This window comes from Gekko japonicus, unplaced genomic scaffold, assembly GCF_001447785.1.
Source record: "Gekko japonicus isolate JY-2015 unplaced genomic scaffold, Gekko_japonicus_V1.1 scaffold1199, whole genome shotgun sequence".
In the NCBI taxonomy this organism is placed as follows: Eukaryota; Metazoa; Chordata; class Lepidosauria; order Squamata; family Gekkonidae; genus Gekko; species Gekko japonicus.
Window position 1 is genome coordinate 205,319 of NW_015167086.1, and position 24,684 is coordinate 230,002.

General features: G+C 43.9%; 1 protein-coding gene across 2 annotated transcripts; it reads left to right on the plus strand.

The window, feature by feature from the left end:
* Positions 1-470: 470 nt before the first annotated feature.
* Positions 471-23,028, plus strand: PPP1R10 (protein phosphatase 1 regulatory subunit 10). Of its 2 annotated transcripts, XM_015412853.1 has the most exons (19): positions 471-843; positions 11,866-11,985; positions 12,559-12,645; positions 14,312-14,447; positions 14,692-14,743; positions 14,926-15,003; positions 16,025-16,195; positions 16,377-16,482; positions 17,257-17,366; positions 17,548-17,648; positions 17,769-17,916; positions 18,147-18,308; positions 18,917-19,163; positions 19,743-19,818; positions 20,275-20,472; positions 20,951-21,068; positions 21,550-21,657; positions 21,824-22,390; positions 22,809-23,028. In XM_015412853.1, exons 2-19 carry the CDS (start codon positions 11,876-11,878, stop codon positions 22,916-22,918), a joined length of 2,685 nt encoding a protein of 894 aa, XP_015268339.1. In that variant the 5' UTR covers positions 471-843; positions 11,866-11,875; the 3' UTR covers positions 22,919-23,028. The 2 variants fall into 2 exon arrangements, with proteins under 2 accessions (XP_015268339.1, XP_015268340.1); XM_015412854.1 differs by lacking the exon at positions 20,275-20,472.
* The last annotated feature ends 1,656 nt before the right edge of the window (positions 23,029-24,684 follow it).

Here is a 24,684-nt window from a genome sequence, read left to right on the forward strand (position 1 = left end):
AAATAGTCTGCGCGCGCCCAGTTCGGCCATTCTGGGGTCTGTTTAAAGGTGAGTACGGTGTCTCTGGACACGTTATCGTGGGGAACGGCTTGGGAGGGGTACAAAAAAGGGTTACGTTGTTACTGCTTTTGCTCCCTTTTCCCCGGATTAAAGTCGTACTTAATATTTACAACTCCTAATTGTCTGTTTGGCTATGTTGAAGGTAAATTGCCCTTTCCAGGAGTCTCAGCTCAATTTTCAATAAAGCCCGAGCCACTCCCTAGCGACCAGCTAAACTAAGTTGAGGGGTTTGTGACTTTTCATTTTAATTTCGGGTTTTATTTCTCCCATTAAAAGTTCTGGTTTAGGTTAATTTTGTATAATGGGGTTATATACTATTATTAAATAAAAATATTTTTCTAATGTGATCCTTTGGGGCTTCAAAAAAATCTTAATCTTGTTTTTTTTTTATCTCTTCCTGTTCTAGGGTTGGCTTTGGTCGTGAGAAACTGCTGAATTGACTTCGGGAAACAAAGGGAAAAAATTCCCCACAGTTGAGCCTCTGAGAAGACACAAAAAAAGCCAGCTACATTTCCGATCGCCTGTCTTGGGAAGCTGTTAAAGTTCTTTATGACCTGAAGGAGAACAACTGCCACTAAAAACATAAAAAAACAAAACTAATATTTAGCAACAATCCTCCCTGAGCTTTTTTAGCGAGCAGCTTTTTGCTTCTTTATTGAGCATCAAAAAAGTTGCTATTTTTTAAAAATGAGCAAAACCAAATTCATTTTTTTCTTTAAAAACAAAGCTTAATCCAAAAAAGCTAAACCTTGAGGCGCTGTCGACGAGAAAAATAATTGGATAGTAAGTGTCGCATTTTGAACCAACTGACCAAAAAAAATTCATCCATGTCGAAGTGAGCTAATGGCACGAAGAAAAGACCAAAAAAAATGGAGGGGAAGTGGGGAGTGTTTCAGGTGTTAACCCTTACGATTTGGGCATTTTGCTACCAAAAATGCATATTTATAAGGAGTTCGATGGTGGTTTTACATAATCCATCGTCTCCAGGACTGTCAAGGGTTAATGAGCTCCCACATAATAGATGGTGGTAACTGAGCCATAAAGTACTACTTCTTTGTGTGGGAGACGTGGAAGTTGAGCTAAATAAGCAATCTGTACATAAAGATTGCAGGGTAAGAGTGGAAGGGACCAAGAGAGCAATAACTCTGCATAGTAGCCGGCAATGAGTCAGCTTAAAATACAGGATGATCTGTCATAGCCTCGTCTATTTTTAAATTTGATGTCGATGTTAAAAGTTTTTGTGGTTTTTTTTTACTTGCAAACTTTAATAATGTGTATGTAGGTATGTAAAACTGGAAAAAAATTAAATGGCAATCTAGAAATAAAGATTGCAAGGTGGCTTGGGAAAATCGTTTTAAACCAGTCCAATATATTTTAAATCCCTCATTAATTGAAAGATCTATTGGACTCAAATGAGGTCTAATGTGCTTTGAAAATGTTCGTCGTTTTTATATTCCCCCTCCATTCCTTGCTGCAATATGGCGGTGATATTTTGTCTTTTGTCCCTGACGAGCAGCATTGTATTTTTCCTTTACAGGATGTTTCCATTTTTATTCCATTGCCCCCCATCGGGGGGCTTCTGCAAAGACTAATAAGGGGGAGATTCTTGCGAATCTCTGGCACTCTGAAGATCCTTTTTTTTTTGTAATTGTATGTTAAATAGGTTGTAGTTTATAGAACTGACATAATAAGATACAGAGATGTGTATGCGACGGGGTTGTATTGGTATAGTTTTCTCAACAGACTCGGAAGCCTCTTGCTTTTTTTGCAGTCTGCTTAAAATGGCGCCTCTGCCTTTTTCCTTTCTCTGGTACAAGAGAACCCCCAAGGTTTGCTGGGCAGGGAGCTGATGTAAGCAGCTTGTAGCAAACTCCTCCCCCTGAATGGCTTTCATTCGGCGCCCAGAGCAAGCAGAGCAGTCACGGAATGGAGGGGAGGGAGAGATGGTTGGGGAGGGCAGGACTGGCTTACCCTTAACCCTCCTCCTCTCTTGTCTAAAATGATCTAATGAAATTCCACTCCCACTTCATCTACAGGAAACGTATAGGTACAGTTTAATATAAGTGCAAAGTATAATCATAAATCCACTGGGTTTCTTTTTAGGTGCCAACATCACATGTGAGCTATGGATTTCAGTGATTTCTCCATGTTTGCTGTATTGTATCAAGACAATTTGGTTAAAATGCTTATATTTAGTACCAGGCAGGCAAACTGTTGTATGTTCTTCTCTCCCCCCTCCTCTTTTCACCTTTTAGTCCTAGGATTGTTTAGGAAAGCAGATTTCATAGTTGAATCAAATCGTTAAAAGATGAAATGCTACCACTGGACCCCGAATGTTTAGTGAGTGTCACTGACACTTGCTGGAACTAAGGACAAAAGGTTGGGAGGGGGGTTCTCTGCTCTGGCCGCATGCACATGAATGTCTGGGGCCAGGGGGTGTTTGTATTTATTTGCCACATTCCACAGTTCCTGTACAATGTACTAGGAAAGAAGTGATCATTAGGAAAAAAGGGAAGCCAGCACTTGTATTACCTCATCAATGGGAGGGAAACAACCACAATTCCACCTGGTAAGCAAAATCTTTCTGGTATTAATTACATTTCACAACCTTCATTTCTGTTCCAGACCACTTTTGTCTTACTTTTTTGTTTTTGCTACTGTTCTCTTCCATTGTCAACGCCGTGCAGTGACACCGACTGATGCATGCAGGCTGTTAAGGGTGTTAAATGTTTGCCAATCTGCTGAGGACATTAGTTGTCTTATTTGAAAACAGAAGGAATCTGGTTTCTTAAATGGGTCTGCATGAGCATCAAATGGCATTTAAGGGATGCTGCCCTTATGATGTTTTTCTCCATTAAGTCTTGGTACTTTGTTCTGGGGGGAAATGTTTCACAAAGCAGAACTTAATGCCTCCATTTACACCTCCGGTGGTAGCATTTCATACTGTAAGTCCCCTTTTCAGTGAATCATTGACATTGTTCTGGTTAGAAAACATGGACCTGGTTGCATTAATTGAAGCACTTCTCACTTCAGCGTGAAGTAAAAAACCTCTCAAAGTGCTTTATCAGGGCCAGGCCCTTATCTGGCTAATTTTAAACACGGGATGTAAACAAAGTGAGACATATTCTGCTGTGAGGACAGCACTCTTAACAAAGGGATACAACTAGATGAACGACTACTGCATCTCAGTGCATGAGCGCAGAAATTAGATTGATCATGCGCCCATTTTAGTCAATTGTATGCTTTACCTTTAGTCATGATAAACATTAGAGAGGCAGTGACTTGGGAGAATAGTACATTACTATCCACAGTAGGTGCAGGATGATAGCAATTTGCCATCTTAATTGCACCTTAGATTTAGTCCAAATTGGGTGAGAGTTTTTTTACAGCTTCAGTGACTACAATACTCTGGTCAAGAGTAAGTTAATTGAAGTTGTAAAGCTAGGCTTTACACTGAAGATGTGTTATGGGACTCTAGCTTGGAAGTTAAATAATACAAGAGTACGAGTTGCTTTAGCACTCTTGCTGTTTCAGAAGCATAGTGATATACCTAGTAAGTCCTTCAAAACAGTGAATAAGGCACATGGGGAAAGATTCCCTTTAGTTAACTATTCAGAAGTTTCCCTCCCATGAAGAGGAAACAATGATTTTAGAATCTTAGTTTGCTTAAGGTTCTAAAACATTGATTCTGGAAGCTTAGAAAAAGAGCTGTGGTCCTGTAAAGCAGCCTGATAGGCTTGTGCTCTTGCTTTAAGGGTTGTCTCTGTAGCCTGATAACTAAATTCCTTTGTTAGATGTTATAGTTACATTATTATGTCAGCCCCCTTGGTGAGGCAGTGATATGTCATAAGACATGGGGCAAACAGGTTAGCCTGATTTCTTGTATGATGTAAAACAGCTGGAAGGTTGACTGCACTATATCTTTCCCATGAAAAGACAGCAAGTCTCTTGACATCCCATTTCCTTCATCTTACTGTATAAGAACCTGGCAATTGAACTTAGAACCTTGTCCCAAACTTGATGAGTTAAATCATCCTTCAATCTGGTCCTTTGCTTAGAGGAGTTGGGGAGGGAAGCAATATTCCTTTGTAAGTAAATAGTCCTCCATTTGCACTGGCCAAGAACAGAATCAGGAGTTCTGAAATCTGAACATGCTTATTTAGAATGTTGATTAGCCCTGATTTCCAAGCAAGTGTTGCAAACCAGAAAGCAAGTGTGTGGGCTATTCCTTAAAAGTAACTTCTCCAGCTTCCTTTAGGAAGGGTTTCATACTGCATTCTGCCATAAAGTGATCTGGAAGGTGACTGAAGAGCAGCTGTGCTGCTGCTGACACGCCAGCTTGCTAGAGTTGGGCTTACTTGGAAATTGGCCTCTGAGTGAAGCGGGATTTACTTCAAGTAAACATCTTCAGGATTATACCACACATGAATGCCCTAGAATCTTGGCCCAGTCTGAAATGCGATACAGCTAATTCAGAGGCTAATTTAGGAAGAAAGCACAGAGGTGGGATTTCACGGTCTCTTGCTTAGAAACACCAGTATGAGTGCAGCCAGTGAATATGGAATTGGGGGGGGGGGGGCTGCTACTAATTTAATTGCCTTACAGTTGACAGAAGTGATAACCTGGGTATTGGGACTGCTATCTTCTGAAACGCTGACCTTGAGTGAACCGCTTGACTGCTACAGTTCAGTTTCTCCATACAACAGTAGAAGAATGCTTGGAGGCCTTCAACATTCTACATTTAATGAACTGAGTACTTGTGCTTCCACTGCATTACTGTGCAGTAGGGGGGTATGTGCAATGGCAACTATCAAGCTGTGATAATTCCCTTGGGAACACATTTTTAAAAACACTTTAACATATTAATAGGATTATAGGATATGAAGATAACTCTTCATTGGATTAAAATCCCGATTCAGTACTCTAAACTGTAAGTACCAAATGACTCTCCCATGGCATCCAATCCTAGAGAATTTATTTTCAAGTGGATTGGAGCACTTGGGAAGAGGTAATGCTAAATAGATTATTAGAACTGCTTTGTTTGTGGTGTCTCCTGTGACATTCAGGATATGTTTCTCCCCCAACCTCCAGTAATAGTAATTTTGCTACTTGCCTGTGTTAAATCTGCTTCAGTGAGCCCAAACTAGTGTAAAAAGGTCTTCCAAAATGCTTTGCATGATTAGCCCAGCAATATAATGGAAGCACACAGCTGTAGGTGATTGGCTTACATCAGACAATGGCTGCCCACCATTGGCAGCAGTTAGTGTACAAAGCACTCCAATGGGAATACCTTGTTAGGAACTGATTGAGGCTCCTTGCATCAGTTCCAGCCCTCTTCTAATGTTTCCGCTCGGACAGAAATTTGATTGTAGCTTTATACGATGGAGATAAAGTGTTCAGTATAATTGCCTCACAGGTGTCAGAAAATCAAAATGCCTTATCACTGCTTAGACATTGTACAATAAGCTGCAGTGTTTGTATTGCAAATTGGGATTATTACTGAATTGTGTTTCTTTACAACTGGTTAACTTTTTAATTACAGGAAATTTCAGTCTCAGGCATTTGTTTGAAATGTGTGCTGTGTCCTGCAAAGGTTTCTCCTTTGACATAGTATAAAATTAATATACCCTGTTTCCCCTAAAATAAGACCTACCCCCAAAATAAGCCCTAGCAGGATTTCTATGCATTTGTGGTATAAGCCCTAGTGTGTCTTGACAAAAAATAAATATAAGACAGTGTCTTATTTTCGGGAAACACGGTATGTTTAATATCAGTGGCAATTTTGATGGGATCAAGGTAACTGGCACAGCAGCTAGACTTGTTGAGTTGCATTCAGTTTTTATATAGCGCCTCACTAGAAGCATTTCTAGCCATGTGACATTTTATTTACTGTTGAGGGATACTAACATGAATCCCTGACTTCTGAGGGGAGAGGGAATAGTTTTAAATAGGATTGACATGATTGATGACAAGGTTCTTGGTACCATTGTAAAGTCACTGCCTTTCAAGTTACATGCCATGTGATTAAATTGTAATGTTCAGTTGTCCTTCGTTAATTTCTGTGCAAAGTAGTTGGAACGAAGTGATCTGTCTGGTTTGGAAGAAGACATGTTTGACATGCCCTGTTTCATACTGGGTTAGCTTGCCTGGTCACTTCTTTTAACTATGATGCCAAATTACGATACTGAGATTAGGTCCCTATATACTTCACTGAAATGGTCTCTCCCAGTTCGGGGGGGGGGGAACTATTAGACTTTTCTTTTAATACAGTATTGTTTTTGAGCAGGTTGATCATATGCAGAAGTCATTCCCATCTGTGCCTTTCTGTAAATTGTAGAGAGCTTGGAATCCATGATCTCAGGTCTGCTCAAGTTTTGGATTGCTGAAGGGAAAATGGTGAAGATTTATGTGGTAGAAGGACAGCTAGGTAGTGAAAACTGTCCAGCTTGCAATAGAGAAAAGCATTCAGGCTTCATTTAGCACTCAGACAAGTATAGGGAAACTAGCAAAACAACATGAATCATACATTTACTGTTTCTTTAATACTTGAGCCACTAACTACAGCTTTCTGAATGATTCATGGTCCTCCTGTTCTGCTCCTATATGGAGACAGCTTGAAGGTTCCCACCATTACATTAACATGATTAATTGGAAGGTTTCCCATGGATGCATGGTTTTGACCTCAAATCCTTGTCTTCATAGGCAGTTGAGCTTCCTACAGTGATATGAACAGTTGCATTCAGTCATACTGTCAACTATAATTTCTCTGGTTTTCATATGCCTATATGCAGCCTGTTCTTCCACACGCTCACTCAAGCATACAGCAGGACTTGCTCCTAAGTAACTACATAGATTGCAGTGGTAATTTTGAAGCCTGTATTTTGCCCGAGCAATTTGTGTTTTAGTGAGAACAGCTTGCCTAACTTACTAAACGTGCAACGTAGGAGGGATGCTGAAGCATTTTGGGTTAGCTATGTTTGGCTTGCAGAGGTAGATATCCTAATGTTGCTTCTTCTTCTTTTTTGAAATTATTGGGAGGTGCAGTAGAGGGAGAACTGAATCTGGAAGAGAGAAAGCAGTAGTAAGCTGGGAGTTGTGTGAAGGTTACACATTTTTTAGAAAGCTTAGAATTAGCATTTTCATAACTTTGATTTTTAAGAATATAATACATTGTGGATGTATGGGTAGCCAAAATTGGTTTCCAAGAAATTTAAAATGATTTGCTTCCATTTTAATGTTAATATTTTTTTTTCTATATTGGAAGCAAATGCATATGACTCTATCTTTAGTGGGAGACCCAACTCTCATTTTCTGGTCCTTGATTAAGGACTGCAGTCCTAAGAATGGCTGCTCTGTTTGGGACTTTAGAGGACTGGGCTATAAGTGAACAATTTTTGCTAAGGAAAATTACCTGACTCGGGTGTTCATCCTTTATTTTGAATTTGTGCAAAGTACTCTAGTAACTCTGGGGTTTATGTTAAAAGTGTTACTTTGTGGTTTAAGATAACAGGTCTGATTTTCCCATATACACATTTTTGGGAGAAGAAAATGCCTAGGTGACCTACTCATCTATAGAACATCACTTAACTCCTTGGTCAATCACTAAACTAACAGACCTACATCCCAGATTACTGCACAATATATAGTATGACAGACAAGTATTGCTTAAGCTACAGAGAATACAGAGCTTAAGCTATGAGAATTCTTCAGCCCTACCTTTAAACCATAGAATACTTAATCTTTTAGAACTGTGTAAGTTGAGGTCCTCTGTTTTCAGTCTTGGCTCCATTGAGGTCTCTGGCAGAATTTAGTTCTGTGGAGATTAATTTTACAGATTTTACAATGCAAACACTGCAGTTTTGTAAATGTGAGGAACCTGAAAAGAACTCAAGATTAAATGAGGGTTGCAATTATTAAAGGAGGAACATAAAATAAGTAATTGTAAATGGGAGTAGATCTGTTTCATGGCCGTTTACAAATGGGAGGGGTGTCACACCAGTAAATGTTCTTTATATAAATAACTTTCAGAGAATAAAGAGTATTACTGTATCAAACAGTTCCAATTCCTGTGGCATCTTAAAAGCTAACATACATTCTGTCTTAAGTGTTTTGAGTAGGGCCCACTTTTAACAGAGACATTGGGGGGGGGGGGGCTCTAGTTCATGAAAGCTTGTACCATAATACATTTGTTGGTCTTTAAGCTGTGACAGGACTATGTTCTGTTGAAGCTTTATTTTTGATCTTGCACCTAATGCACTTTACTAGCATACCTAAATAGGTATGTGGGTCTAGAACAATAACATAAATTTGTGGGAAATCCAGCCACAAACCAGTAGCTAATGGAGGCTGTAGAATGTTAGTGTCTTTTCTCCAGGTACAGGTACAGAAAGTTACTCAAGTAGTGTGTGGTGGTCTTCCAAGTTATATTTCTTTTAATGGGGCAAGAACTGTTAAAGGTGCAGCAACATAGTGCTGCGTATGCGAGGTTGAGCCAGGCTTGTCTGTGGAGGGTGTGGGATAGAGAAAGTTGAGTATTGATCTGACATGACTCATTAGTTTAAATGGGAGTGAATCTATCATCGGGTCAACTTTTTCAACATCCTGGGCTGTAACCAAACCTCCCATATCCCACCATATGTTTGGATATCCTCCATATGAAGAGACTGCTTGCACACCTTACATACAGCAGAACAAATTAAAATGGCTTAAATTGTCCCTAGTAACATGTCTTGTTTTTTTTTTCAATCTCTCCTGGGAATATAGTGTTGGAAAGTACCAGAATGACAGCTCTGGAGACTGAAGTCCTCTACCACCAAAGCAGGCTGAGTTCAAGCATCATCAGTCCAAGTCTTCCTCACCAGTTCATAGCCTTGCATGTGGCAGGCCATATTGTGGGGGTGAAAGGGGAGTTCAGTCTCCAAAGCCCACTTGGTCATCTGGCCTCCACCACAGGGTGAACATATGTGGATCTTCAGTGCAAATACTTCACAACTTTACTGATGCCATAATTTTAAAAAAGAGACTGTTCTGCAAGCAGCTGCAAGCCGGTAACATCTGCTTTCACTCCTTCCCAGCATCCACAATGCTTGGATTTTATTTCCTTTCATATGAATACACAGGTATATGGAATGGAACCCTACCATTGATGGAGACACCTACTTTTTATTCTAACTGAACTCAAGACATTAATGCAAGGCCACACTGGATTTAAGCAGTGCTGCTTTTCTACTATAAAAAGTAAATGGGGAGGGGGGTGTTCTGTGCGGAGATCAATCTGCTACAGCAAGAGAATGAAGGTTCTTTCAAGGTGAAATACTCCCCTCCTAATTTGATGACCAACTGATGACTTACAGCTGGAATGCAGTTTAGAATGTTGGCTGGGTGTCTTTAGCTCTGATCCAGCACATATGACTTAACTGGGAGAAGTACTGCAGCAATAAGTACTGGCACTTCCCTGGTAACTGCTAGGCAATACAAAGAATTTGCCTTCCTGCATGCTTTTTAATTGAAGATAATACAAAGGGGTATTCCTTCCATGGGCCACTAAGCAATGCAGGCATTTCTTAACTGCATGAAGCAAGGTTGCAATGATTTCAGGTACATGGGGGAATTGCCCACTTAAGCTATCTCTACACATTCATACTGGCAACTTCATCTTTGCTGGGTGTCTAGATTTAATTGAGTAGAATGGTAATTGACACGGTAGCTTCAAGTTTCTTCAGTATCTCAACAGCTACCATTTAATCACTGACTAAGAACTTGGCACCAATACTCCCTCTAAACTGGAGCCTTGTGAGCAAAATCTACTTTGTGAGCTACTGTCATTAAAATTGTGAGCCAGCGATTTGGGTACTGCATAAATTTGTTTGCTCTGGAGCCATCCTTCCTGAGCTAAGAAAAATGTGAGCCAGAGGCTAAAAAACAGCTAGCTCACACTAACTCAGCTTAGAGGGAACACTGCGTGGCACGCTTCTGTTCCTTTGTAGCCTGGAAGTGGTAAATGCATACATATGGGGGTCAAATACATCTAGGCTTTCTTTAGAGATTGTAAACCAGGGAGTTGAAGAAGAGACCATCCTTACTCTGCCTTGCTGTAAAATCTGTAAGTTTCATGTGTGGTGTACAATCACAAAGTCAAAACTAGAAAGCACCTATTTAGCTAGTTATCCAAGGGCTCTTTGACTGTTCACAAGCTGTCATTCCTCCACATTCCATACAAACTTGCTGTGGATCAGTAACTTCCTCCAAGCAAGACAGCTTAAAGTTCCATTTCTCATATAACAGTCTTTTCCCTTATTCTGGACCTGACAGCAGCTGGTTTGGTTTCTGCTGCAACTGGACCCTCATTTCCAAGGAATACATTTGACACTAGGGAAGGGATGACACTGGGCTGTCTTGCGTATGCACAAAGGTCCAATCAAAAGTTGATATTCAAACTACATATAATTAATGTGGGTCATTCACCAATGTGGCATACACACCATAACACTGCACAGAAAGTTTCTGAGTTGTGTTTTCTACCTCAGCTTCATGGGAACATGAATAGTTTCAAACACATTACTGCCATGTGGCCTTATGCTCCACTGCTAGGGAATATATCCATTTATGGATCTTGGTTTAGTTTGCTGATCTGTAGAATGAGTATCTGGGAGGGCCAATGGAACTGAGTCTTCTATGACCACCACCCAGGGTGTAAGGGTTCTTCTAGTATATTAGTGCCCTTTTCTAGCACTAGCAGAAGAATCATGAAGTAGTGGGCCTTGGCTCTTGCTTACTTTGTCTCCCCAACAATGTAAGCCATTGAGTCCGAGATGCATTATTAAGAACTAATACAATAATTGCACTAAAGAAGAAAAAAAGAATAGTGGCCCTTGTTCTGTAGCCATTTATCTGTTTATGTAGGGAGCACTGTTAAGTGCTGTACTTATTTAAAATTAATATTGTGGACATTGCAAATGCTCTGCCATCAGCAGAATATGTTGCTGGTTTTAAAGTTTTAGTTTCACACATGATAGTGATCATTTGTGTTGTAGCTTGTCTCCATCTTGCCAAATTATTAGGCTAATTTTAGGGAACATGACCATAGGCTTCTCATAATAAAATTTATAAGATCACCATCTTAAGCAGAGTTATACCCTTCAAGACACCCCCCCCCCCCAATTCAATGGGCTTAGAAAGCCGTAATTCTGCTTAGGTTAGCAGGCACCGCAGTTTCTGTTAGCTGACCAGACTTTTTTGTACTTGAACTCCGCTAATAAGGCCTTTTGTAAGAGTCAGTTTTCCTTCATTTGGAATGCTGGGGAGAAGCATTTTTTTATTCCGGGTATCCAATGAGATTTGAACCAACAAACCAGCCAACTTATTTCTATTTCACATATAACCAAATAAACAGCCAAATATTCTGTGTTAACCCTAAAATGGTTATTTCAAAGATCATGTTGAAGGCAGTTACGGCTTTAGCAGCACAAAAAGTTCTGATTTCTTCACTCTCCTGAAGAGTCTTCACTGCACTGAAAACTTTTGTTTTAAAGCATAGTGGTATATGCTTAAGGGTGTTTCCTGTTCATTCCAGAAATGCTATTTTCGATTGTGTTTGGATAAGAACAAATTGCCTTTTGGGTTACAATTGTGGAACCTTTTAAGTACTGTGGATTTTCTGAGGAGTGGAAATATGATTATACTTTGCACTTGGTAGGGCATTAAGCTGTTACAGGAATTTTTATGCCATATATTTATTCTTGTATATTTTGATTTTGGGGTTGAGTCCAGTAACTATAGTAATTTCCCACCCCTGTATATTAACAGACTGTTTTCCATGATGGGCTCCAGACCAATAGACCCAAAGGAACTCCTGAAAGGACTGGATTGTTTCCTTGGCAAAGATGGAGAAGTCAAAACTCATGAAGGGATCACTAAGATTTTCAAGTAGGTGTTTAGCATAAAGGATATAATTGAACTGTATACATGTTGGGTTTATCCTAATCGTTATCAAGAACAGTACTCATTGCACTGTGCTGATGTAATTTGTGGACTACACATCAGGACAAATGAGCAGGAGGAATTATTGGAAGTAATCAGTAAAGAAAGTAATTCTTTTTTAGTAGTGGGATTTCCCAAATTTACCCCCCTCCCAAGCAATCTGTGCTTCTCCTATCTTGTACTGCATGTGCAATAGATACCTACCCATCTGGTCAACAGCTGTTCAGGTAGACAGTAATTTAATGAGTCACCAGGGGAGTATCATGTAAATCGGGTCCCCAATGCAGATTAGCTGTCTGGGTCTTTGAATAGAACTCTGAAAGCCAGTTACTGAGAATTAACGGAAACCAGACTCTAAGATAAATGAAATTTTTGTCTCTCCTAGCAGATGAGACTCTTCCCGTATTCTCTATAACTGTTACTGACTTCTATCCAGCAAATTATTTTCTTTTCCTTGGTATTCTACCTCTAGTAAAACTAAAGATATATCCATTTTTCTCTCCCCCCCCCCAATTTTAGTTTAATGAAAGATGCTCAGAAGATGGTCAGTCGCTGTATCTACTTGAACATCTTGTTACAGACCCGGACACAAGACATCCTCTCAAAGTAAGAGTTGGTCAATACTTTAAAAGAATGGGATTGGGCCTGCTGGTTTCAGGGGCAACAAGAAGATACAATTTGGTTAGACGGGGCTATTTGGGAAGGACTTCTGTCTCCAGTTTTCGGAAGATGGGCTTGAGCAGAGTTGGAAGGAGAATGCCATAACAGAGTTTGGCGTCTGTAATCTGTGCTGCTACCGGGTTGCCATTTAGTTATCAGCTAGTCACTTGGCTAGTCTATGTAGTCAGCTAGTCTATGTAGATACACTGTCTAGGGTCGGGGGAATAATTCCACGTCTGCAAATTAAGCAGTTTTTAATAAAGTTTTTAGAATTGAGTGTTTTAAATGACAAACGGAAGAAAGAACACAAACCTAATAAATACCAATGTAGATAGGAAGCAGGAAGCAGTAGCTAGGGGAAAGGGAGCAAGCACTAGTGTTGACTCCTGACCACTGAAAACCTTGAAATCAAATTGAATTGTTGTTGTTTTTTAAGCCATCAAGATGCTTCCCACCCATTTTCGAGTATTCCTCTTCCTTGTTAGGGCTGGACTTGCTTTTTTAAAAACAGAAACGGCGAGTTACAGAATGCTAGATTTGACCCGTGGGCAGGCAGTGGGCACACTCACATCGCGGATAAACATATGCTGCTGTGTTCCTGATAATACGGTCCTACCAAATTTTTGAATCCAGAGTCAACCAAACAAAATGGATTCTGGTCTGGAGAAGGGAAGCGTGATTCTGTATATAATCTTGGTGGTTCAAAGATGCTTGAAGGCTTTTGAGAGCACTTTGTCTGGGAACCTGGTTGATAAGAAGCTGAAGGTGACATTCCTTTGGTGGTGCAGCTCACAGCACAGTCATAGCAAACCTGAGGAACTGGGCCAGGATGCTAGACTGGTGCCTGCGGCATTTGTTTATGGGACCGTTGATGATAAGGAGGACCTCTTGAAGGCACTGGTGGCTTTCTCCTCAGAAAGAAATCCGAGTAAACAAAATTGTGGGAAACTTGAGCTCCACCTCTTTCCCCACCTCTGAGTGGATATTGCTCCTGATCATGAAGACAGCATAAGGAGTTGCACGTTTGGGAGCTTTTGTGTTTATAGCTCTTGGCTCCTTTGTGGTAGGCCACTGGCTTTCTGGACCGGTAGCAATGGAATTGCTTTGGGGGGGGGGAATCTTAACTAGGTGGGTCAGCGTTGATTAGGAAGATAGAAGACTCTAGCGATAGTCTGATTTTTATTGCGATGTAAACTGTTGCTGTTCACTAGTGTTTCATGCGAGTTCAATGTTAACCTGATGGGATAGCATCAGACCCAGAGATTTTCAGTTCCTGTGTCTGCTTGCTTATAATTATTCTGGGCTCCCATTGAAACCTACTTAGACAGAAAGAGTGCAGGGTGATGTGGAAATTAGAGGGTATCAAAACTAGGATGAAGGAGACCTGAGTTCAAGTTCACATTCAGCCACAGTGTTCACCAAGTGATCTTGGGCAAGTCATTCTCTAGCTAAGCTGCATCACAGGGTGGTTGTAGGGTGGGGGGAGGAAAGAGAACTATGTATGCCACTGTGAGCTCATTGGAAGAAGGGTGGGATGAAGATTAAGAATAGGTAGAATGGCAAGCACAATTATCAGTGTTCTTACCTCCACAATATGTGCTTCTCTCCACAGATTCATCCAGGCTGGTGGCTACAAACTCCTCAACACCTGGCTGACCAGCTCAAAAGCTTCTAACAATGTACCCCTCCTTCAGCAGATCCTGCTCACACTGCAGCACCTGCCCCTCACGGTCGATCATCTGAAACAGGTTAGTCAGGGGAGGAGAAGCAGCAGCATCCATTGTCATCGGGTGGTCTTTTACAATGCAGGGTTGGGCGGGAGAAACGTGCTTAAATGGTGGATGGGTTAGTAGGGCTTGATGTCTGTCTCTTCCCCTTACATTCTTGTATCTCTTCCAAATCCAAAACTCCCCAATGTCATATTGAGGGAACACAGTCTTGTGGCTTTGTTTCATGCAATTTAACTGTCGTTTACCCTTTAATCTGTTTCAGAATAATACTGCCAAGCTGGTGAAACAGCTCAGCAAGTCCAGTGAGGATGAAGGTAAAATTTCACGTGTATTTATTTAAAATAATTACACATGAACATTTATATAATAAACACCTCTCTTTGGGCATCTGTTAAGTTCAACTGTGCGCATTCTCAGGCGGGGGGGAGTACAGCCATCATACTGGAGACATACAGCTCGTCATCATGCACTTTCGTATTTTCTTCCTCTTTCCTAGAACTTCGCAGGCTGGCTTCCATACTTGTCAGCGACTGGATGGGCGTCATCCGCTCTCAGAGTAGCTCACAACCTACAGGTGAGTTGCTTTGTGTTCTCCTGCAGCTATTGGTGTTTAAAGATTCAAGATAGCCAAGTCTGAAAGAAAATCAACAACTTTTTTTCAATGCACTATATTGTCAATATATCATCACCCAGAGATATGGGACTGTGTAGTTGGATTATACCTACTTTCAGGTGGTCTTAGATTTTTCTTTCTTTCTTTCTTTCTTTGAAACATTTTGATGCCACCTTTCCACCCAGTGAGGGTGCCCTCTAAATCAGGCCAGAGGGGTTTATTCTTCAGTAGCTCCCTTACAGCGATGGATTAGCTTCTTTCCAGGAATGTAAATGTGGAGGAAGCCTCTCTTAGCTCTGCAAGGGTGGAACTGTGATTGGGTGTTGAACCTGAAGGACTGATTGTCCTTCCCTGCCCTTCCTGAAAGGGCTAGGAGAGATTACCTCTTTATACAAACACACAGTGCCTCTGACCTGGTCGGTTCCTTGCAGTGTGTGGGAAACAAAAATAGGTCTGTGTGTGTTTGGCTCTGGCCCCTCCAGATAGCAACACAAAACCACTCAGTTAAGAACAGTCAGCCAGTAATATCCTTTTTTTATTGCTTCATGGCGCCATAAAGGGAGTGCAGATGAACTCCACATTCCAAAACCCATCAATTTATCACCTCTGTCTCAGCCGGAAATCCCTGCTGGATTCAAAGCTGACACTCTTTCAGCTCTGCCTACATCATACACAATATAACATAACAAGACTTCTCCCTCATCATGGATCGCATCTGCATTTAAAATAGCTTATTAAGTAAACAAGGTGGGTTAGGTAATATTCAGTCGCTAATTAGGCATGCATGATTGATTCGTGTTGATGTATGTCAAGGCTATTCCTTGCCTCCTAAATTCTTTACAAACCCCCCCCCCCTCCGTCTTGTCTCTTAAGTTTGTTACTCCTGCTTCTGCGTCTCAGCAAGGCCCATAATTCGGCCATTGTTCTTACACAGTCACAGCTTCTTGCTTCAGCTCATTTTAACCATCTACTCCCCTCACAGAGCGAGACAAGAAAAAGAGGAAAGAGGAGAGTAAAAGCAAAGCAGCTGTTCAGGAGAAGCCTCAGGAGGCCAAATCGGAAGCCAAGCCCGAGGAGACCCCTGAGAAAAAGAAAGAAAAGCCCAAGTCTCTGCGCACTACAGCACCCAGCCATGCCAAGTTCCGTTCAACTGGTGAGTGGGTTGTGTGTGTACACTCCGGCCTGAAGGAATCACGTAGGCCACAGCAGCTAAATATGTGGTGTTTTGTTACCTCTAGAGGCAGCTTTTCTCAGATGGGTGGGTTCTGGGCTTCTAGAGGTGCAGTTGATGTTAAAAATGGGATCTGACGGCTCCTGTTGCTTGCAACTTGCAGGTTTGGAAATGGAGACTCCGTCGCTCATTCCTACAAAGAAGAATGCCAACACGGCAGTAACCTCAGAGAAATACAACCTTAAGCCGATACCACTGAAGAGACAGAGGTAGGTCCCTGAGTTATGATAGTCTTGAAGGAAAGGAACTGAGAAAACGCCAACCTTTGTTTGTCACTGATGTTGGATTTGAACCTGGGAACACACTTTTTAACTACTCTGGTCTCCCTCTGTAGGACATAATGGTATTTATGAAGCTAGTTCTTCACTGGGTTCTAGCCACAGCTCTTTCGGTGAGAGCAAGGAACCCCTTGACCCTATCTGTGGCTAAGGGTGGGACATGGGATGTAGTTTGTTTACTTAAAAGATTTTATGCCACTTCTCCAGGGAGTTTACACGTAAAACATTAGTAAAAACATAATACAAGTCATTAATGGTCAATATAGTATTGGCTTGGAGGTTCCGCAAGTAATTTGCATGCTGGAGTCTGCATTGTTGTTGGAATTAATCAGCCAAATTGATCCACCAGCCAAGAACAGCCATGCACTACCACCCACAGCATCAAGAACACTATTAATCTGTCAATCCTTCTGCTGTCAAGTGAGGTTTCCTATGTTGGGGACAGGGACCTGGCCACTGGGTTATGTATGTCAGAGGACACTGTGAAATCACACACGTACAAGGAAAATAAAATGGGGACAAGGCTATCTGTGCTTTTGTGAGCATGATGGATTTGTATTAAGATAATGACTTTCCCCTTCTGAGTTCATTTGGGTGCAACCAGGAACTATAGGAAGTCATTCAGACTGAGAAGGAATTGTCATTCCCACCACCTACTGGTGCTTTTATCTCCTTTTGATTGTGTCTACCTTTTCCCTCCCACAGCACATCTATCCCAGCTGGGGACAACCCACCAGCCGAGAAGAAATACAAGCCTCTCAACACCACTCCAAATACTACAAAGGAAATTAAAGTGAAGATCATCCCCCCGCAACGTAAGTTTCTCTCTGTTCAGGTAGCCGTCACACATCTGTTCTCCAGGGTAGTAACGTGCACTAGAGTTGATGGAGGTAGAGCCCTGCCCTTCCTGAATGAGACTCGTAGATATTAGACTTGAGCTGAAAAGGCTCAGATCAGAGAACTGCTTTTTAAGCTCTCGTCTTAATTTCCCTCCAGCGATGGAAGGCTTGGGCTTTTTGGATGCCCTAAACTCCGCCCCTGTCCCAGGGATCAAGATCAAGAAGAAGAGGAAAGTCTCGTCTCCAACGGCTGCTAAGGTAAGAAGGCAGTTTGAAAAGTGTGCTGCAAACCGTTCCTGGCTTTTCAGAGTGGGTGCAAGGCCTGCTGGCGGTGTCAGTACCTACATTATGGTTTGGTGTGTCTTCCTCAATCCTCAGCCAAGTCCCTTTGAAGGGAAGCCAGCTCCAGAGACCAGTCCTGCCAAGCCATCTTCACCAGAACTGAACCCTGCCTCAGAGCCCATGGATGCGGATAGACCTGGCACCCCAGTACCAGCTGTGGAGGTTCCTGAGCCCATGGAGACAAGTAAGTAAGGCACAGCTATGGTAATGGGAGAGTGGCGTGCACCCTGGTATCTCCCCATGCTGCTCTTGCCATCCTGAGGAAGAGGTTCTTGGAGATGGATTCTGGCTAAATGTGCCCCCCACCCCTGTCCAGAGTACATGGCAGGCTGGGGGGCCTTTCCTTGTCTGTCCCTGGTACTTGAGGCGTCTGAGGTCTTGTCCCTGACACTGTTGTGTGTTACACTTTTGTAGGCTCTTCTGAGCAGGGTGGGTCGCTAGATCCCAAACCAGCAGAGAGCCCAGTTGATTCAACGCAGCTAACAAAGAAGGGCAAGAAGAAGAAGACAGTGAGCTGGCCTGAGGAGAGTAAACTGCGGGAGTATTTCTACTTTGAACTGGACGAGACAGAGCGTGGTGAGCGCCTTCTCTAAATCTGTATTCTATTATGCACTGTTTGGTCTGCTAGTCAAGGGTTGGGTCATTGATCAGTCCAGGGCCCTGCCCTCCATCCCATCCCACCTCACTGAAATTTTTGTTGAGCCACCCTTTAGCTTGCAAGATCCTCGCAGGGACTGGACGTGTGTTTCTTTCGTATGTTCACAGCTGCGAAAGCTCAGAACTGGCTGTTGTGTACATTACAAAAACTGAAGTCCTTAGAAAAGTTAACTCTGACCCCCAGGGCCCCATTCTGTGGGTTTTCTGCACCACCTCAGAATCTCTGCATAGTGTACAGCCTTGCCGATTACTTACACATGTATATTTATTCATTCTTGCCAGGGCTTGGTTCAGCCTCCATTGTTCCTCCCTCCCTTCCTTAGGTATATTTACACCTTTCCATTATTCATGTCATGCAGTTGGTAGAGTAGGCTTTTCCAAAGCTTGTACTGCACTACCCAGTTAGTCCTTAAAATGTTATTGTCCTGTAGGCACACGAGTGTCCCTAGCCCTGTGGTGGTGTCCCAAGGATTTGCCGGCTCGTGTATTTAGCTGACCCCAGCCCCCCTTCCGTTCCATCCCCACAGTCAATGTGAACAAGATCAAGGACTTCGGCGAGGCAGCCAAGCGGGAGATGCTGATGGACCGCCACGCCTTTGAGACCGCCCGTCGACTCAGTCACGATGCCATGGAGGAGAAGGTCCCCTGGGTCTATCCAAAGCCCATCGACTTGCTTGCCCCGCTAGTGCAGCCAGGAAGTGGCAGCCAAGAGAAGTTCACTCAAGCTGAACGTGAGAAAGGCATCCTACAGGAGATCTTTCTCTCAAAAGAGAGGTGAGTGGAATGGCCTGCAGACTTGAGAGTGCATAATTTTGCATGGGTCAGGACTCCCGGGCTCTTTCCCCGGCATCTGTGTGGGTGGGTGGCTTCCAGGGGTTGTGAGAGAAACCTTTTCCCAAGACGCTGAAGTTCTCTGTGTGAGTCCCACACATTGAAGATTAGCTGGAGCATTGCTTGACTCAGTAGGAGATGCTCTAAATGTAACTGAGTTTGGTCATTCGCCCAGAGGGGTTGCAGCTAAGGAATTTTGGCTGCAGGAACAACCTAGAGTGGAGAGAGGAGGTATATGCCTAGTTCATTCTGGGCAGCTCTTAGTAATGCTGCTTTTCTCTCTTCATCCATTTGTACTATCAGGGTCCCTAACAGTTTTGGACTTGCTTGTCTTCCCAGTTCTTTTATGAGGCAGACAAAGGTCTATAATCGGGGGCATTATGTGACCTGACCCTGTGGAAATTTAAGTTTTCTGGTCTGTCCCCCCACAGGTTTAATAATCCTAACTTTGGACAGACATGCCGTTTTGTGCCATCTTCTCATCTGTCCTTGTGTTAAATCCAAGCTGCTCTTTCATTCTAGTGTTCCCGACAGTCCTCATGAGCCTGACCCAGAATCTTATGAGCCAGTGCCACCCAAGCTCATCCCTCTGGATGAGGTAAGTGTATCCCAGCCTTCTTGCATTCCACCCTTTGCTCTGAGCAGAAACTCTGGTGGGCCGTGGCAGGAGTGGGAGTGATAGCCAGGGATCATCTTGGCACTGTGGAGCAGGACAGGGATTTTTGTTTAGAGCAGGGCAGCAGATAGGCAAAGCTGATGGGCTCCCTCTCGGGGAGGCTATCTGTTACAGCAGCAATACCAGCAGTCCTGTGTTCCGTACCATTTCCCCCTTCTTTCTGTCTCTGTTCCCCCTCAGTGTAGGGGAAACAAGCTGGAGAAGAGGAATATTCTAGACAGAAGCACAGCTGTTCCCCCCCCCCTCAAAGTAGAGCAGCCAGCCCCCCTTTCCTCCATGACTCCTCCTTAACAATCTTCTCCCCCTGGGTTTGAGCAGCCAGCTCCCCAGTAGCCATTCCCTCCTGACTCCTTGTGTCTCCTCTATCACCTCTCTCAGGAATGCTCCATGGATGAGGCTACCTACGAGGAGAGACTCGACCCGGCCACCGCCTCGCAGTCTCCGGATGGAGCTGGGGGCTCCAAGCTGCCCCCGGTCCTGGCCAACCTCATGGGCAGCATGGGGGCAGGCAAGAACCCGCAGGGCCCCAACCCCAACTCCTCTCTCAACGTACAAGAGATCCTCACCTCTATCATGGTAACTAGAGCTGCCACAGTGCAGCCTTTAACAGCAGAACAATTAATGGCAGTCGAGCTGGGAAAGAGAAAACCTACTTGGGCCTTCTTGCCTGTGTGCAAATAAGCTGCCTTCGTCAATGGCCTTCAGCATAGTAGAGGCACCAGATCTACGCTAACCCGTTGTGCTCATCTTAACTCAACACCTTCAAATAGGTGTCGCTAAGGGCCCCAGAAATGTTTTATTTTGTCCTGCTCCAGTCTGAGTTCCCATACTGCGGCAGGAAGGTAAGCAGACAAATGGGATTCTTTCTGGAAGCCCATTTTCTGACATTCTAGCCTAGGTCAAGATTTATCGACTTAAGTAGTCAAAAAGTTGTCCCTAGGTAGTATTTCCAAGTAGGGTTGAATGCAGGGCAAGCATAGCAAACAGCAACAGATTAGGGCTATCCTGTAAGCATTCTCTCTAATCCCATGGATTTTCTTAACATTTAACACAGGGAGGCTCAAACAATCATAAAACAGAAGAATTGATGAAGCAACCAGATTATTCAGACAAAATCAAGCACCTGCTGGGCAACTTACAGGGCCAGCCTGGACCAGGTCCTTCAGGAGGAGGTAAGTTGGTGGAGGTCCCTTTTTTGAAGCAGCCCCCCCCCCTTTCAATCTTGTGCTGACTCCAGTTGGTGGCAAGTCCTGGGAACCACATGTTTTTATCAACCATCCTCCTATGTACAACACAGCTTCTCCCCAACAGAAGACTCTGTCACATGGCAGGGTAGCACTACTTTTCCCCACCTGGAAACTGAGTCCTGAATAGTTCATTTATTAATTGTTAAAACATTTATGGCCCACCTTTCCTTGTAGTTCAACAAGGTGGCTTACAGTAATAGTTAAAATATATTTTCAGTTTCAAAACTGAAATTTCAGCTTAAAAACTGGTCAGTGTAAGCCGCCCTGAGCCTGTTCACAGGGAGGGCGGGATATAAATGCAATAAATAAATAAATAATAAAATAAAATAACATAACATAAAACAACTTTTTACAAGACTGTCAAATGGGAGGGTACGCTTATCTGGGTGCTCTGTTTGTTTTACAGTTCCACATGGACTCCTTGGACCAGGACCTGGACCAGTTCCTAATGGATTCCCGCAAGGGCCAAAGAATATGCAGCACTTTGCTCCTGGAGGGCCAGGACCCATGCCTGGTAAGTGCAGAGAGATTTTTTCCTAGCTTGACAAATACCAACATGATAGACTGTGCTGGGACTGGTGGGGGGGATGGCATGGTGTTGGGCATAATCTGTGGTGGGCTGTGAGAGGGGACTTCTATCCTGCATCATGCTCATCATGTTCCTCTTCTGTTTTCCTTAGGACCACATGGAGGCCCAGGAGGCCCTAACATGCCACCAGGCCCTGGTGTACCAAGTGGGCCTCGAATGATGGGTCCGCCTCCTCCACAGTGTAATGACGGATACTGGGACCCTCCAGATAGTGGAATGCGTGGTGGGCCCCATGGAGGCATGAGGGGTGGCAGCCCCGGCCCTGGCCCTGGTCCTTTCCACCGTGGGCGTGGTGGCAGAGAGCCCCCTTACCGTGGGCGTGGCGGTGGACGCAATGGTGGGCCCCCCAATGGCAGGGGTGGACCTCCGAACAGCAACATGGGCGGTGGCCATGGAGGGGGACATGGAGGTGGTGGCGGCCATGGAGGAGGACACGGCGGTGGCCATGGAGGTCATGGAGGAGGGGGCCACCCTGGAGACCACAGCAGGGGACATCCAGGAGGCCACCCAGGGGACCACAGCAGGGGATATCCAGGGGACCACGGCAGGGGACATCCAGGAGGCCACCCTGGGGACCACGGCAGGGGACATCCAGGGGACCATGGCAGAGGTCACCCAGGGGACCACGGCTGGGGGCATGGAGGAGGCCATGGAGGAGGTAAATACTGGCAGTGTGGATTGCTGTGCCCTGATGGGATGGGACGGGATTTAGAAAGGGGTTGGATCAAAATGCAGTTTTATGAGAGCGAGGACTGCATGTGTTGCTGGGTGCCTGTGTTTTCTTCAGCTATTAAAAGGTGGGCTTTTCAAAGGGATTGATTCTGGCCTGGATTGAGTGGAAGATTCCTTCCTCCCACTGCCAAGGCATGCTGGCAGTTGTAATTTCTGTGTAAACCTGTTGAAGCAGGAGCGGTAGCCTTTATTACTGTAAAAGCAGGGTCATGTGTTGTATTCTGGATTCTTGATGCGGTCTGGCTGGGGGGAGGAGTAGGGCCATGCATGCTGAGGGAGTGGCGTGTGGATTTCCTAGATCTTCCTGCCGCTGCTGACAGTCCTATTTCTTTTGTGCCTCTCAGACAGGTCAAAGCGGCCAGTATGTCGTCATTTCACGATGAAAGGCAGCTGTCGATACGAGAACAACTGTGCCTTCTACCACCCCGGAGTGAATGGGCCGCCCTTGCCCTAGTCACAAGGACCTATTCCTCTTTGCCTCTGTCTTTTAACTGTGGTGTCAGCGCACATTCCCATGCCATGGACTTTATGGGGGTCTGAACCCCCCCCCCCCCCCCCCCCGGCCCCTTTTTTCCCCATATGGCTTCTGTGAGGCCCTTTGAATGCTTGGGGCAAGGGAGGGTGGCTGATCCCTCCTGCCACATCTGCTGCTACTGGTGAAAGGCCACAACCCACCGAAGAGGAACCACTGGGAGGAACCTTCTCCCTCTTGTTTGTGGGGCAAGGAGGCAACCAATGACTTGAAAGCACAAGAGACTTGTGGATATTTTTTTTAAAACTATTTGTGTAAATAGCCCTGTGAAAACCAGCAAAGGAAGAGGGGGACACTCCACCACCACACAGTCCTACTTGGGTTCCGTATTGTATTCTGCCTGCCGGTTCCCAGGCACCAGGCCTGCACTGAGAACTTTGGCTTCGGTCTGGAGGAACAGCAGGGGAATTTGGCCCTTTTAGGAACATGCATGTGAGGCAGGGATAGAAGTGAAGCAGCTGCCCGTAGATCAGTTGGCTTTACTCTGTGGGATCTTTACTGTGCCTAAAGACCACATGGGGCTGGGGGAGGGGGGGGATTCCATCAGCGCCCTCTTGCACAATATCCTCTTTGCCCGTGGTGCCCCTTCTTCTCTTTGTGAAGTGCCCCCTGCAGTGCCCCCACTGACTGCAGAGATATGATTTCCCTTGGTGCTAAGGCTGTCATTGGGGGAAATCTACCAACTGTTTTCTGTGAAAACTCGACTCTAATAATTTTTGGGGGGGAGGGGTGACTTCTGTTTTCCTGATAACATTGTCGTTGGCTGTGGGTTGTTTTTGTTTTGTTTTTTTAAAAACTGGCTCACAAGATGTGGACTCCTCACTACATCTTTTGTCTCTTCACACTTTTCCCTCCCTCCCCCCCCAAAGTGGGTGCAGCAATCCCTCTCCTGAGGGGAAGAGATGTTTCCCTCTGTGTTTTGTATATTTTGTACATTAGTAATAAACATGATGGAAAAAAAGACATTCTCTAATTTAACCATGATAGCCTAGGTTATTCTTTGTTCTGTTGTCTTCACTAAAGGGGAAGGAGGGCTTCTAAACTGCACCAAAAAGGAGGTTAGAGAGGTTCTAAGATCTCCCCAGTCCAGCATATTTACCTGGAGCTTCAGAACCAGGAAACCCTGTCTCAAACTGAACAAAATAGTACTTCGGTGGCACCTTTGTGACTGACTTTTACTCCAAGATAAACTTTTATGAGCTCTGGCTGACAAATAACGCATGCTGGAATAAACGTGTTTAGGCTTTAAGGTCTCACTGGACTCCAGTTTTGTTCTGCTACAAGCTAACACAGCTCCCCATCTGGAACTGGCTAGAGATGTTTGTTTTTTATTCTGTCAGTTCACGAATAGGTGGAATCTTTGTACAAAATCTAGTTTTGTGTGTAATATTGGGAATTTAGATTCCTTGGATAATTTTCTGGCCTATTGCGATTGTGCTTATAGTATCTGCTAACATTTGCAGGACTTGGAAGCCAGAGCGCTCAGAACAGACCTGTCTCCCGTTGCAATATTTCCCCTTTCTGCATTTTTTTGTGCTCCTTAAACTGTTCTTACCATCTTACTTCCCTATGGGTGGGGGGAACTTAGCCGTCTTAGAGATTCTTTAAAAAAAATCAAATAGTTCAAAATAGTTCAGGAAATTATCTACTTTCCCATTTTTTAAGGATTTAAAAACTGTTAATACTGC